Genomic DNA, 15,418 nt, shown 5'->3' with positions numbered 1-15,418 from the left:
AAACAACAATATCCCAATTAAAAAAAAATAAGGTAAAGAAATAAAGACACAGTAGATAATGTGTCAGGAAAAAATGGATGAAATACTGCAGCAGCGTGATAAACAGCTGCACGTCGGCTTTGTGACGTGGAAGGGCAGGCGTCACTGGCTGGGGGTGGCCAGGAATTGTGTATCAACACAGTCCATGCTCATGACACATCTTTATCTCAAAAAAGACACACGAACAATGGGGGACCTTCCTTACCATCTTGCCACTGACTGTGGCCTCCAGAGAATCCACCAGCTCTGCTGTGACTCCGATGAGATTGTGGTAGTCCGCCTGGATCTTATTGTACCGTTTCAAGTACGTCATTGACCTACGCTCAGCTTCTACCAGCTGCTGGTGGAGCTGCTGCAACATTTCTAGGAAGACAATATATATTTATATTAAAACAAAACAAAAAAGCAACAATTTAAAAGACCCCTACAAAACAAAAAATAAGTATATTCTGCTCAAGGGAATACCATGCCTACTGTCAGAATATTTTACTATAACAATGAACTTGACGCTCCGTATTTGTGTTTAACACTTCTTCTGTCTCATGCCACTTTTAATTACAAAGTGCTTTGTAATCACTGATTTTTTCATTTCTTATCCCCGGTAGTTCAACTGAGTCATCACTGGCTTTCCTAACAAAATCTATTTCCTTGGCTGAACCCCATGCAACTTCTTTTAGTTCCTCTCTCTATGTACAAGAAACAAACTCAATGTTTCTTTCTAGAATCAGCTCACAAAATGGTTGCACCAAAACTGAGTTTTTTTCTCCGTTTGTGCCCCGTGAGGTTGTCTGGGGGATAACTCATAACCGCAAGAGAGTTCTTCATTTTAACTAAAGGTCAGGGCTGCTTGACAGGTGCTGAGAAAACTCAAATCCAGAATTAGGTAAGATTCCAGGTGTTCATTCTGCCAGTTCGATGAGGCATAAATAAGTCTTAGAGCGGCAGCCTTGGAAGGTTCTAGGGTTCTCTTCTTGGAATACCCCCCCACCCTGCCCCTGTACCCCCTGGCAGCACTTGATGGCCAGGCCACCCTGGACACAGCTGGACCATGCAAATCTTCTTCGGTGTCAGTACTCCTTGGCCCTATCCTACTGTTTCCCTTTCCTGGAAGGCTATGTTTTGGATGGAAGGACGTGTTGCTGCCCCCAAACCCACGTTAACTCACTACTGTCCCGATCCAGGCACCGCATAATACTTAGTCTTCACTGTAGAACACATCTCATGTATACAGAGAGAGCCTTTAAAATTATAAAGACCAAATATAGCCATTATTTTATAATAACTTTAATGGAGTATAATCTATAAAAATGTTGTATACCTGAAACTAATATAATATTGTAAATCAACTATAATTCAGTTAAAGACCTGGGTTCAAATCTCTACCCTACCAATTTCTTGCTGGGTAACCTGGGGCAAGACACTTAATGTCTCTGCTTCTCATTTCTTAACCTATAAAATGGGGAAAATGATAATGATCTTGAAGGGTTATTGTGAGGATTAAAGAACACATATACTCAAAAGTGCCAAGCACACTGCTGGCCCACAGCAGCTGCCCATACACGGCAGCTATTATTATTATTGCTTTTCATGGAAAGGAGTCAAAGATTTTCTAAATATATTTCTATGCAAGTAGATAACTTGAAAAAGTGGCAGAAAGGTTACGTCCTAAAGCAGTGGTATGCAAACTTTGAAATATATCAGAATCATCCAAAAATAAAGATGATCAAGCTTTACCTTCAGAGACTCTGATTTTGTGGATATTGGGTAGGGGCTAAGTATCTATACTGTCAACAAACTCCCGGCTCTGACACAGACCACAGGTTTGAGAAACAGTGTCCTAAATTAGCTTTTCCTCCTAATTTGTGTCCTAAACAGCTATGAGGATCACCCACATTCAAACTGTATTTCAAAAACTTTCATGTGTCACAATTGTTGATGTGCAGAAGTAAAATATTTTAACTACTAAAACCCAAAATATCACATAATGAATTATTATTATTATTATTTAACACCCATCAAATTTCAGTATTGAAAGATAACTTTAAAAAGTCATCTGACACAAATTTACATCCAGTACTTGAACCTCTGGAGAACATTCCTAGAAATCATTTATCAATCTTCTCCTAATATAATATTGGGAAGGAGTCACTACCTTCCTCCTACACTAAGTATCATTTAAGTATCATTTAAGCTTTTTCATACATCCAAAACTCAAAATTACATAAACAAGAACTTCCAAGGATGAAAATTTTAGATTATTCATAGTCCCATTTTATGGGAATAAATATTAAAGAGTATCTGTGACATTTTTCTCAACGTCTACCAAGTGGCAGATGAATGAAATACCAAAACCCATTAGCTGGGTCAAATGACTTCCCAAATTATCAGTGTTAATGTCATCAAAGTAGTCCCTCTCGAAAGGGGACTGTAGCAAAAAACTCTTCCCCTCATAAACTCATTGTACGACTAACTAAACGTTAGGGACTATTTGTGGAACTTTTGCCTTGGGAACCCAGAATTGATATTTATGACAGTTTCAAAGTATGGTAACCTGAGGCAAAAGAGCCTTAACTGCCAGCAGCCTATAGGAAAGAGAGAGGTAGGCAACTGGGCTGAAACGTTCATAACCCTTTCAAATACACCATTTAGCAAAAACAGCCTGCTATCCAGAGATATCACCTTGCAGACACCTTAACTGGCTACATACAGGACCTGACCATTACTGGAAGCTATCTGAGTTACAGCTCAAAATATCAACTTTATTTTTGAGCATTAAACAGAACTTTGACTCTTTTTTTCCCTGTCAAATCGTGACAGGGAAGAGCTAAATCAGACTCCATGTTCCGATCTGTTTCTTAGACTTTAATCTTTGCTTTTCGTTGCTTTTGTTATTATAAACGTACATAATGGCCTGCCTCAGGGAACCCTGCCCACCTGTGGATGGCTGCAAGAAAGAAGAAACTAACACATCCCCTCACCGAGTCTGGTCATTCCAGAAGATGCTTTGCAAGACTGATGGCCCTTTTACTTTACTTCCTCACCGCCTCTCCCTCTGATTCTATAAAAGAAACTGGCATCCAGACCCAGATAAGATGGTTTTTCAGAGACACCGGTCTGCCGTCTTCTCCGTCTGCCGGCTTTCTGAATAAAGTCGTATTCCTTGCCTCAAGACCTTGTCTCCGATTCATTGGCCTGTCATGCGGCGAGCAAAGCGAGCTTGGACTCAGTAACAAAAAGTTTTATGAGACAAGGACAACTAAGCTAAGATGCCTTGCCATGCAAGATCTCAACTTTCAATGGAGATGTCTTGGTCCATGTTATTTTAATGAAACTGTCGTAATCATGCCAGCAAAATTTAGTGAGACTCTTTATATTTCAAAGCCACTGACATAGTTTGTGCAAAAGTCCAAAGAACTGCATCCCAAGCTTTAAACAAAAGATATATACAACCAAAAGAATGCCAGTTAAGGTCACAAAGAATGACCTTATATTTCCTATAATTTCCTGTATTATATAATTTCCTATATTTCCTATAATTTGAGCATGAAATGAATCAATAACAAAAGTGATGGGCATCTTTCCTACAGTAAAGCAGTCAAGCTTTCCCTTGTAGACATTTCTACTTCATTTAGATGCACTGTTTTTTGTTTTAAGAGTAGATGAGATTTGATTCTAGAGACACCACCTTGGCTGCTCAAGATGATACATTTTAAAATATGGAATTTTTTTCTAACCTAATATAAAAAACTAAAATCAATCACTCTACTTTTATGATATCAAACAATTTTTTCTTTGTATTTAGATATAAATCGTCTCTTTGCTATTCTGCTAATCCACAAACACTGGAGGAAGAAAGTTAAGGCTTATAACTAGGAATATAGGTCATCATTTTCAAAAATAATATTCACAGCTCTGAACTCTAGGAAAATGATCAGTTGCCCATTGTCTGAAGGGGCCAAATGCATAATGCCAGAAATGCTAAAGATACTATTTCTGTATCCTTTTTAGATGGCTAGGTGAAAATAATAATCCAATATGTTATATTGCCAACCTAAGTTTTTATCCTTAATGCCATTTTTAATATAATTCCTTTTGAGAGACTCTTCCACTCCAAGCACTTTTCTCACTTTCTTCAAAAGCTTCTGGAAATCTCACTCTGCCCATGAAACCTTCCTATCAAGACACATAATGATATTATCCAACCATTCCATTTAAAAAACAACACCTGGGCTTCCCTGGTGGCGCAGTGGTTAAGAATCCGCCTGCCAGTGCAGGGGACACGGGTTCGAGCCCTGGTCCCGGAAGATCCCACATGCCAGGGAGCAACTAAGCCCATGCGCTACAACTGCTGAGGCTGCGCTCTAGAGCCCGTGAGCCACAACTATTGAAGCCCGCGTGCCTACAGCCCGTGCTCTGCAACAAGAGAAGCCACTGCAATGAGAAGCCCGCACACCGCAAAAAAGAGTAGCCCCCGCTCGGTGCAACTAGAGAAAGCCCGCGAGCAGCAACAAAGACCCAATGCAGCCAAAAATAGATAAATAAATTTTTTAAAAAAGAAATAAAAATAAAAACCAACACCTGGGGCTAGAATTGAATTGGGGGCTTGTCTGTGCCTTGTGGTCACTGCAGCCTTAGCAATGAGCACAAGGCACAGAAGACACAGTGGAGACAACTAGCTATGGTGACACTGGACCTGGACCGGAGCCCCTGGTACAAGTGCCCTGCGGTGCTAATCTCTCATCTCCATGGCGATACTGCATTTGGGGGTTATTCTGCCATAGACACACACTGTGCCTGCCAGACTCAATTCCACAGACATCCTGCTTAGCTATCCTCAGAAAACTCAATTAAAATCAAACTTAAAGAAGGCTCGAAAAACCTGGTCTCCTTGCTGAAATACCAAATGAAAGGTCTGTAGAAAAATACAGGCTCTTCCACTTGCACTTGCACTCCCCCTCCCATGTTTATTTCGTCTGCAAAATTGGACCGCTTATCAGAGACATAACTGGTTGCCGGCAAGAAGCCATCCCCCCAAACTGCAGGGCATGCTGGGTGACAGGAGGTGGCAGAAACTCGGGAATCCAGGAGAAGTTTCTCACCACCTTCCTGTCCCCAGTGCCTAGGAGTCCAAAGACCGACTCTGAACAAGGACTAAACAGACTCAGCCAAGAATTGGGCTTCCCTGGTGGCACAGTGGTTAAGAATCTGCCTGCCAATGCAGGGGACACGGGTTCAAGCCCTGGTCCGGGAAGATCCCACATGCCACAGAGCAACGAAGCCCGTGCGCCACAACTACTGAGCCTGCGCTCTACAGCCCACGAGCCACAACTACTGAAGCCCGCATGCCACAACTACTGAAGCCCGCGAGACTAGAGCCCGTGCTCCGCAACAAGAGAAGCCACCACAATGAGAAGCCCGCGCACTGCAATGAAGAGTAGCCCCCGCTCGCCACAACTAGAGAAAGCCTGTGAGCAGCAACGAAGACCCAATGCAGCCAAAAATAAATAAATAAAATTAATTAATTAATTAAAAAAAAAAAAGAATTAAGGCAGTTCTCTGGATGCAGGTTGGGTGGTGGTTTTAAAATATGACTGCAGGGTCTTTGACAGTTCCTTCCCATCAAGAGGTGGAATTAAGTCTCCTTCCTTTGAATGTGGGCTGGCTTTAGGAATTTGCTTCTAATGAATAGAACACACCAGAAACAACACTGATTTACTTCAGAGACTGGGTTAGAAAAGGTGACACAGCTTCCATCCAGCCCCCTCTGGGGACATTCACCCTGGGTGGGAACCCGGCCACCAGGCCCTGAGGAAGCCCAGGCCACACGAAGAGTGCACGTGGGCGTTCTAGCCCAGGGCCTCTGCTGACAGCTCGGCCGACAGCCAGCATCAGCCACCAGACCTGTGCACGTGGAAGCCTTGGAGACGGCTCCACCCGGCTCCGTCTACACCCGGGAGACACCCCGAGGGAGAACTGACTGAGCCCACAACTCCCAGACCACGCAAGATGATAGCAATAAGAATAATAAATGGACATTGCTGTTTTATGCCACTGAGTCTGAGGCGGTTTGCTGGGCAGCAAGAGGAAGAGAAGTAGTGAGAGGCAAAGGAGCATTTCTGGGGGTTGCAGGTCGAGCCCCGAGTGCCTGGCTCAACTGAGGAGCTCCAGCTGTGCTGAACGGGAGACAACCGGACTGGACCTGCCCTGGCCAAGGCCCGGAGCTGCCCTAACCCAGTAAGGAGCAGGCCTGGGGAGCTGCAGAGAGAGACCCCAGGTACACGTCCTCCGCGTAACCATGCTGGGGGCAACGCCATCTCCGGGAGCTCGAGGCTGCAGCCTGTGACCCTCAGAGCGGTCCCCACTGCTCCTCTGTGTTCAGGCCCGGACCGCGGGCATGAGTCCTGCGAGCTGCCACTCCTCCACGCAGGTCCCTCTGAGTTCCAGGAGGGGAGGCCCAGCTGCAGAACCAGAGGCGCAATTAGAACCGCTGGGCTGGAGGCCCGCGAGGCCACCGAGGGCGAGAACAAACACCCAAGCGCTTCCCACCTGCAGCTACTGAAGCACGCGTGGGAATCAAATCTGCAGCCCTGCTCATCATTCAGTTCCCTGGAACACCAAGAGCTAAATAATTTACTAATGCTTCTTTTCTTTAGAAAACTTTAACTCTCTAAAAGGAAACAGAAAAACAATGGCAGGAAGTTTTGCAATCCTCTCTAACATGACTGCTGTGAAAAGGGCAAATGTGTTATTTCACGTAGTAAAACTCCACCTGCTGGGAATTGAGGATTATGCCCTCAATACTTATCAAAGGCATGAAGCACATCATATAACCCTTTCCAACAGAGTAATTTAAGCAGTTTTCATAATGTTGTATCAAAGACAAAACTCCCGCAAAGAACCCCAACTGTGACCACCAATTTCATGTTAACTTAAATTTTTCTCACCTTTCTGGAAAATGAACAGGTCTGGTAAAAATTACTAATCTTGGAAAACCATCATTTTGTGCCAAAAGTGTAAGACTGGAATTCCTACTTTGAATGCAAAAAATGGAAATGCTTTATAAGAACGAGAACTCCATATTGCTGCGGAGATAAGACCCTGTTAAAGTAGTTTAAGGTAAAAGTGAAAGATACTGAAGTAACTCTTTCCCCACCCATGCTGTAGTGCGTCTTCTAACTGTGCTGCTGCACTTATGTCCCTCTGGCACTTGCTTGGATTCTCGTAGTTTCTTCGTGTCTTAGTTATCTGACATACAAGACAAAGCTAACAATACCAGCCACCCTGAAAAGTGGGTCTCAAGGAACGCAGATAAAAAGGACTACAAAGCACTTCATAAATATTTAGATTTTTAAAGCCCTCGTTTGCCAAGTCCGTGGAATTCTCTCCATTTCACTACTTAAAACTCAAGTTGGCAGAGTTATTTAAAATTTTTCATCTAGATGATTTACCTTTGTTGCTTTGTCCATTCTCCTTCTGGGATGAAAGAAGTTCAGGAAAACAGGCATTCAGGAGGCAGAACTCAGGGTATCTCACATTGTGCTGGCCAATCTGAGAAAGAGCCCCAGTGTGGTAAAAAAGAAATCTCAGGACAGGGAAGGGCGCTTCTTAATGTTGCTATAAATAACTAAGACAGTTACCAACTTCTCAATTCTTGGGTGACTGACTACTCAAAAATAAATCCTCCTCTATCCACCTCAAGAACCACTCAGTTGAGTCCAACAGCCCCCTAACTGGCCTCCTTCCCCCTTCAAAAACCTTCCCCACAGCTACCAAAACGTTTGACTAAAAATGCAAATCTGAATTCATACACTTTAATGCTGTAACTTCAGTGCTAAAGCGTTAGCCTAAGGAACTTGAGAATGGGATGAAAGGAGCATGGTGCGGTAACTACAACCACAGACTCTGGCACCAGACTGCCTCCTGCGTTTAAATCTCAGCTTCCACACATCTGGCTGCATGTCTGATGGCAAGGTATTTACCTGTTTTATTTGGGTTTTCTTAATTTTAAAAAAAAATTATTTATTTATTTATTTAGGCTGCGTTGGGTCTTCGTTGCTGCACGCGGGCTTTCTGTAGCTGCGGCGAGCGGGGGCTACTCTTGGTTGTGGTGCGCGGGCTTCTCGTTGCGGTGGCTTCTCTTGTTGCGGAGCTCAGGCTCTAGGTGTGTGGGCTTCAGTAGTTGTGGCATGTGGGCTTCAATAGTTGTGGCTCGTGGGCTCTAGAGCACAGGTCAGTAGTTGTGGCGCACGGGATTAGTTGCTCCGCGGCATGTGGGATCTTCCCGGACCAGGGCTCGAACCCGTGTGCCCTGCATTGGCAGACGGATTCTTAACCACTGCACCACGAGGCAAGTCCCTCGGTTTTCTTAATTTTTCTGGTAACAGCTTTATTGAGATGTAATTCACATATTATCTAATTCACCCATTCAAAGTGTACATTTCAATGGTTTTCAATACATTCACTGAGTTGTGCAACCATCACTACAATCAGCTGTGGAACATTTTCATCCCCCAAAAAAGAAACTCTGTGCCCGTCAGCAGTTACCACCCTCCCCAGCCCTAGGCAACCACTGTCTACTCTCTCTGTAGATTGGCCTCCTCTGGCCCCTTCATACAAATGGAATCATACAATATGCAGCCTTTTGGGCCTGGCTTCTTTCATTTGGCATCATGCTTTCAAGATTCATCCATGTTGTAGCACAGATCAGTAATTCACTCACTTTTATTGCCACATAATATTCCGTTATATGGACAGACCACATTTGGTTTATCCATTCGTCAGTCGATGGACATCTGGGTTGTTGGCACTTCTTAGCTATTTCAAATAATGCTGCTGTGAACATTCATGTACAAGTTGCTGTGTAGACATATGTTTTCATTTCTCTTGAGTATACAGCTAGGAGTGGAACTGCTGGGACGTAGGTAATTTCTATGTTTAAACTTTGAGGAGACAACCTATTTTTGAAGAATATTTAATGATATGGGGAAATTCTCTCTTCATTTGATAAAAAATATTTAAAAATACACATACATATAGCTGTCTCTCCTCGTTTATTGTAAACATTACATACTTCGGGGTGTATGTATGTACACAGATGCATTTCTGTGCTTTCCAAATTTTCTATAAGGAATATGATCAATTTTATAATCAGGAATAAAAAAAAGGTGTTTGTTTAGAAATGTAAACATAACCATGTTATTCTTCTTCTTAAAATGGTTCAAAGGCTCCTCATTACTTACGGGACCTCATATGAACCTTCGTGCCCTGGGCCTGCCTAATCTCTGACTCTCTCTCAATCCTTCCACTCCAGCAATACTGAATGCTTCATAGTTTCCCAAACATACAGGCTCAGTGCTTTTGCACGAGCTGTTCCTCTACCTGGAACTCCTGTCCCTCATTCTGTCTGCCTCACAGACTCCCATTTTACTGTTCAAAACTCCAACTTGCCTGAGACAACTATGTCTTGGCCTTTTCTTTGTGTCCCTAATTCCTAGCACAATATTCAACCTAATATATGTGTTGAACTGAACTCCAAATATTTCCACATAACAAGGAAAAGAAAGGAATAATGTTTATACTTACCTGCTAGACTTCAGTGTATTTGCTTCAAAGCATGTTGAACAGGATAAAAGGTAACAACTATTTGCAAACTATAATACTAACAGCTAACAGTCAGTAGCACAAGCGCTTCCATGTGTTGGGCTGTTTTAAGCAAGTTTTTCATGTATTAACTTAATCCTCATATTATTCCAATGAAATGGGTGCTATTATTAATATAACTAATATGATTTAGTATGTAAAAAATTTCTTTTAGAATCTTTACATAATTCCCATCACCTTTTTAAGGAGAAACGCTTTTTAAAAGTGTATTAAAGTAATCATAAGCCAAGTTGGAAAAGTCCTAATTTCACTGAAAACTGTTCTTTTATATGGAACCCTAAGAGGGAAAAGAATTGGGTATGCAAACATAATGGTATGTGCGCAGAGGGTAGTATTGGAACAAAACCTTAAAGGATATAAAAGCAGAGAGGAGAGCTGTAATCAGCCCGACGGTGGGCGGTCTCAAGGCGAGGCTGAGGAGTTGAGTACAGGCCACAGGGAGCCACTGGAGGCTTAGGAAGCTGAAGCAGGAGAAGCGTGTCATGAAATCCCAGGGATTTCAATTCAAAGAGTTCAATTAGGAAAAGAGAGTCCAGTGCTTTGGAGTTAGAACAGAAGCAGAAGTTATTATGCAGCACAGTGGCCTAAATGTTTTATTAAATTAAACAAAACAAACACCAACTTTACAATTCAAAATGCTATATTCTTGTTATGAAATAACTTTTGATACAGTCTTGTTCAGAAAAAAAGGAGATGAACGTCCTTAGAGACCCACGAGCTTTGGGAAATCAGCCTCCCACGGGCGGGGTGATCTGTGACATTCTTCCCTGGACAAGCTCCATTTACACCTGCTGCCTGGTCCTCTGTCCGGTCAGGGTTCCCTTTTTACTCTCAAGTGTCCCTATTTAAATTGGATTGTGGTGATGGCTGCACAACTCTATCCATTTGCTAAAAATCATTAAATAATGCACTTACCATGGGTAAATTTCATAGTGTGTAAATTATACCTCAGTAAAGTTGTTTTTTATTTATTTATTTATTTGGCTGTGCCGGGTCTTAGTTGTGGCGCTCGGGATTTTTAGTGGCGGCATGTGGGATCTAGCTCCCTGACCAGGGATCGAACCCGGGCCCCCTGCATTGGGAGCACGGAGTCTTAACCACTGGACCACCAAGGAAGTCCCAATAAAGTTGTTTTTTAAAAGTCCTAATTTGAGTGACAAGTTATATATGACTTGTCCATACGCCACGGCCTCAAGGCCTTAAAAGTGACGAGCTGATCTCCTGCAAAGGACAGTTCTTCCAAAGGGTTATTTTTCAAGAAGGCAGACTTTTTTTTTCCTACTCAGACAGCTTCTCGGCACATGACATGAAAATAAGACCCTCGCCACGTCTCAGAGACCCAACGCCATAGAAGTCAATCCTTTACAGCAGCGGTCCCCAACCATTCTGACACCAGGGACGGTTTCGTGGAAGACAATTTTTCCACGGACGGTGAGGGCAATGGTTCGGGGGGTGATGCGAGCGATGGGGAGCAGCGATGAAACTTCGCTCCCTCGCCCGCCTGCCGCTCACCTCCTGCTGTGCGGCCCAGGTCCTAACAGGCCGCGGACAGGTTGGCACACGCTCCCATTAACGCTTAATTCACTCTTAAGTATGAAAGCAGCACGACCACAGCTATCCTTATTTGAGGACATCTAGGCCAGTGAGCTGCTCTCACACCATAGGTGGCCTCCATATGCTTCAAAAGGATACATATAATGTTAAAAGCTTCGGCGTGTTACTGGCTTTAAAAATTAAAGCCAGAAACTTTTCCAACTTCAACTTTAATTCTGGAGTCCAAGGATCCTGAAGGAAAGGAAAAAAAAAAAAACAAGGAAAAAAAAGAAAAGCACTAGATCATTAAATGCCAACAAACATTGTCAAGTTGTGGCCTTTAGGGTTAAATAACTCCGCCACAGTTACTGAAATCAGAAGCAAGATGTCTTGCCAGTGGTGTGATGCTGTAAAAAACAGGTTTTAGGACATTTCACCAATTCATTTATAGAAGATTTGAGAGCCCACAGCAGGAGGAAAGAAGAGAGTACTTTCATATACAGAGAAAAAATAACCCTGTACATGATTTGAATGTTTCATGTGATTTAAACACAAGCATGATAAGTAACCTTATTATGTTGAACACCAAAAATAATGCAGTACGGTTTAGGCATACGTGGCATTGGCAGGAATACACAATTATCGCAAAGTTACTGAGAGTCTCCAGAAGAAGGAGACTCATTTCCATAAACCTCATCCAGACAAGAAAAACAGAAAGAAGCTGTTATCTGCCTCAAATACTCCATCATGTCCAGCATTATGACATACATCTAGTTTGATTTGTTCCTTAAAAATAAATTATTTATCTCAAATAATGCTCATTGAGAAGGAAAAAATAATGACTCACGTAGTAAAAGAATAAGTGTCACGAGCAACGATCTTTCTCAGGACAATTTTTCTGAGTCTTCAGACAAAAATATCCACCACCTAAACCAAGAAGTTCCCCTAAAAAGAAGCTCTGCCACTAAAATTCATGTCCACTTACCTCTGAGATCCTGCCCCATCTCCCCCAGATCTGCCCATCCTTCCCCACTTCTCCCTCCAGCTCTAATCCTCATCCACACCTCCCACCCCACCCCATCAGTCTATCCAGTGCGTTGTCTGACCCTTTGAAAAAATACTGCCAGAAAAGGCTGATATTTTAAAAAGATTTTGTAATTCCCCGACCCAGCATGATGACTTCATTTCTAATGTGTCTGTTGTGGGTTGAATTGTGTCCCCTAAAAAGACATGTTGGGGCTTCCCTGGTGGCGCAGTGGTTGAGAATCTGCCTGCCAATACAGGGGACACGGGTTCGAGCCCTGGTCTGGGAAGATCCCACATGCTGCGGAGCAACTGGGCCCGTGAGCCACAACTACTGAGCCTGCGCATCTGGAGCCTGTGCTCCGCAACAAGAGAGGCCGCGATAGTGAGAGGCCCGCGCACCGCGATGAAGAGTGGCCCCCGCTCGCCGCAACTAGAGAAAGCTCTCACACAGAAACGAAGATCCAACACAGCCAAAAATAAATAAATAAATTAATTAATTAATTAAAAAAAAAAAAAAAGACATGTTGAAGCCCTAATCTCCTCAGAATGTGAGGCCAGGGGAACGGGGACATTGCAGGTGGAATTAGCTATTAGTGTAAGCTCTTAATCCAATATGACTGCTGTTGTCCTTATAAGAAGAAGGGAATTTAGACACAGACACAGAGAGAAGATGGCCACGTAAAGACAGAGCAGAGATCTGGAATTATGCAACCACAAGCCAATAGACACCTGAGGCTACCGGAAGCTGGAAAAGGCAAGGAAGGATCTTCCCCTAGAAGCTTCGTAGAGAGCATGCCCCTGCCGATACCCTGATTTTGGACTTCTGGCCTCCTAAACTGTGAGACAATAAATTTCTGTTTTAACCCCCCCGGTCTGTGGTCCTTTGTTACAGCAGCTGCAGGAAACTAATAGTGTGCTCCAGCTCAAGGCTCTCTGTGCTCAACCATACAGAAAAGAATCTCAGGAAAGGACTGCTAGATTGGCCAACATAAACGAAGACGTCTTAAAAAACAAAACAAAATAAAATATTTGGGTATCCCTAGACACACTACAGTGAAATTATACAATCTTAAAGGCCAGAGAAAAAAGACAGACCACGTACAAAGGAACAGCAATTAGACTGACGGCCAACTTCAAAATTGCAACAGTGGGAGCCAGGAGATGAAATAAAAATACCTTCCATGTCCCAAAAGAAAATAACTGTCAGGACTTCCTGGCAGTCCAGTGGTTAAGACTCCGCACTCCCACTGCAAGGGGCACGGGTTCGATCCCTGGTCGGGGAATTAAGGTCCCACATGCTGCATGGCCAAAAAAAAAAAAAAAGAAGAAAAGAAAAGAACTGTAAACCTAGTATTTTAACCCTATCTGAGAAAGCAGTAAAGATGTTTTCAGACAAACAAGAACTGAAAGAAGGGATCCTCAACTAAAGGAGATTTTAAAGGAATGTACTTAAGGTAGAGGAGAAAATGATCCCAGATGGAAGGTCCTCAGCGCAAGATGGAGTAGTAAGCAAAAATACTGGCAGACCTAAAGGTAAATCTATACACATACTGACTGCATAAAATAATAAAAATTTCAAATTTGTGGGGTTAAAAGTATATAACTAAAATATTTGATAATAATAGCACATAAGGTGGGAAGGAGATAAATGAGGTTAATGCATTCTAAGGTCCTTGTAAATGGTCAGGAAGAGAATAAAGACATTAACTTTAGATTTTATTATGTACACTGAAGTATCTGTGATGACCACTGAAAGAATATATTTAGAGAGTAGCAAAAGGAAAAAAAATGGAATAAAATGACTCTCCATGAACACGGATGGTCTCTAAATTCCTGAACTCTGAAGAGGAACCTGACCTCTGCCTTGCAACATCAGACCTGCTGCGGCCTCAGAGGGACCCTTCCCTGACGCTGTCAGTTCCTCCTCACCTTGATCTGAGCTGTAGCCACACTGCCATGTCATAATTCTCATAAACAGAAGCCTTGACTGTGAGAAGTTTCACAACTTTCTAACCGTTTTATATTTTCAACCTTCTAGGAGAAGACGGTAAAACTAAATTTGGACTGACCAAAAAAACAAGCACAGAATTCAACTGTGCTACTATACAACAATCCGGCTTTGATGAGATCAGTCAACTACCTGACCTTCAGTTTAGCAGCTACTATTCAGGAGTAATGAAATTTGTTTTACTGAATTATAGCAGAAACTGAAATGTACTGAGCTTGGAAGAATTGCATCCATTGTTCAATGGCAGGGGAGTAAGCACCATACAAATTCTTGGAAACAGTGTGAGATCTTTAGAAAAAGTATCTAGTTATATCAAAATATTTGTCTCTAAATACTTTTCAATAAACCTCTCAGTGGGACATATTAATTTTAGTAAGTCAACAAAAATTACCTTAATAGGTAAATCTTATTCATAAATATTATTCTAAAATGTCAACTAAAATGAAGTATAACAATTAAAAGAGCTATAGGCAAATAGTCTGATGGTAATATAGTACACAATCAGGTAACCAAATATATATCAAGTAAGTGAGAATTTTAACACAAACCAAAATATACATGGCCAGTGATTGTGTAAAGTAGCCTAGTTTTTTTTCAGGCTACTAATTTTCATTGTAATTGAATAAGTTATCGTTTCAATACTGCAGAAGTATACACAGAATGATTTAAGAGGTTAGTATATTTTAAAATATTTTGTCAGTCTGGGTTAACAAGTCTTGGTGCAACAAAAAAAAAAGCACATTTTATAGCACAAGAAAAGTTTGTTAAAGCAAATTACCTGTACATTCTTTTAAAATACAACATAACGTAAGCAAATTTTAGCCTTTTTACAGCATCATTCAGAAACCACCAGTGTATACAAGGTGAAACTGCCACGCTGCCCAGGATCTGAGACAAGATTCGGAGGCGGCCACTCACCTGGAAAAGCTCTTTAAATGAGGGGTGTACCACGGGATTGGGAACAAAAGGCAGGGCGTAGAAAGGGAGGAACTCCGTGGTCTGGCTCAGCGCTGCCCCTTTGGTCTCCAGGTAGGTCTTGAAATAAGAAATCCTTTCATCCAGTTCCTCTTTGTCCTACGAGGAAGGGAGGACGCTCGTTTGAGATCTCCTGCTTGACGCCAGCTCGCCCGTTCACCTGTCCTCTCTCCGAGG

The 15,418-nt window shown here is 42.4% G+C and overlaps 1 protein-coding gene across 10 annotated transcripts in view; it reads right to left on the bottom strand.

The window, feature by feature from the left end:
- Window positions 1–15,418, bottom strand: part of ARMC9 (armadillo repeat containing 9) — a 156,181-nt gene that overhangs the window by 121,804 nt on the left and 18,959 nt on the right. For all 10 annotated transcript variants that reach the window (XM_059928919.1, XM_059928926.1, XM_059928928.1 and 7 more), the window contains exons 6-9: window positions 15,185–15,340; window positions 11,392–11,484; window positions 7,488–7,512; window positions 245–402 (exon numbers count right to left, since the gene is read on the bottom strand). In XM_059928919.1, the coding sequence (XP_059784902.1) occupies window positions 245–402; window positions 7,488–7,512; window positions 11,392–11,484; window positions 15,185–15,340 (432 nt within the window). The remainder of the gene's footprint in view (window positions 1–244; window positions 403–7,487; window positions 7,513–11,391; window positions 11,485–15,184; window positions 15,341–15,418) is intronic.

Source organism: Balaenoptera ricei, chromosome 7, assembly GCF_028023285.1.
Source record: "Balaenoptera ricei isolate mBalRic1 chromosome 7, mBalRic1.hap2, whole genome shotgun sequence".
Lineage (NCBI taxonomy): Eukaryota > Metazoa > Chordata > Mammalia > Artiodactyla > Balaenopteridae > Balaenoptera > Balaenoptera ricei.
The sequence above is the reverse complement of the archived record's forward strand: the minus strand, read 5'-3'. Positions and strand labels throughout refer to the sequence as shown.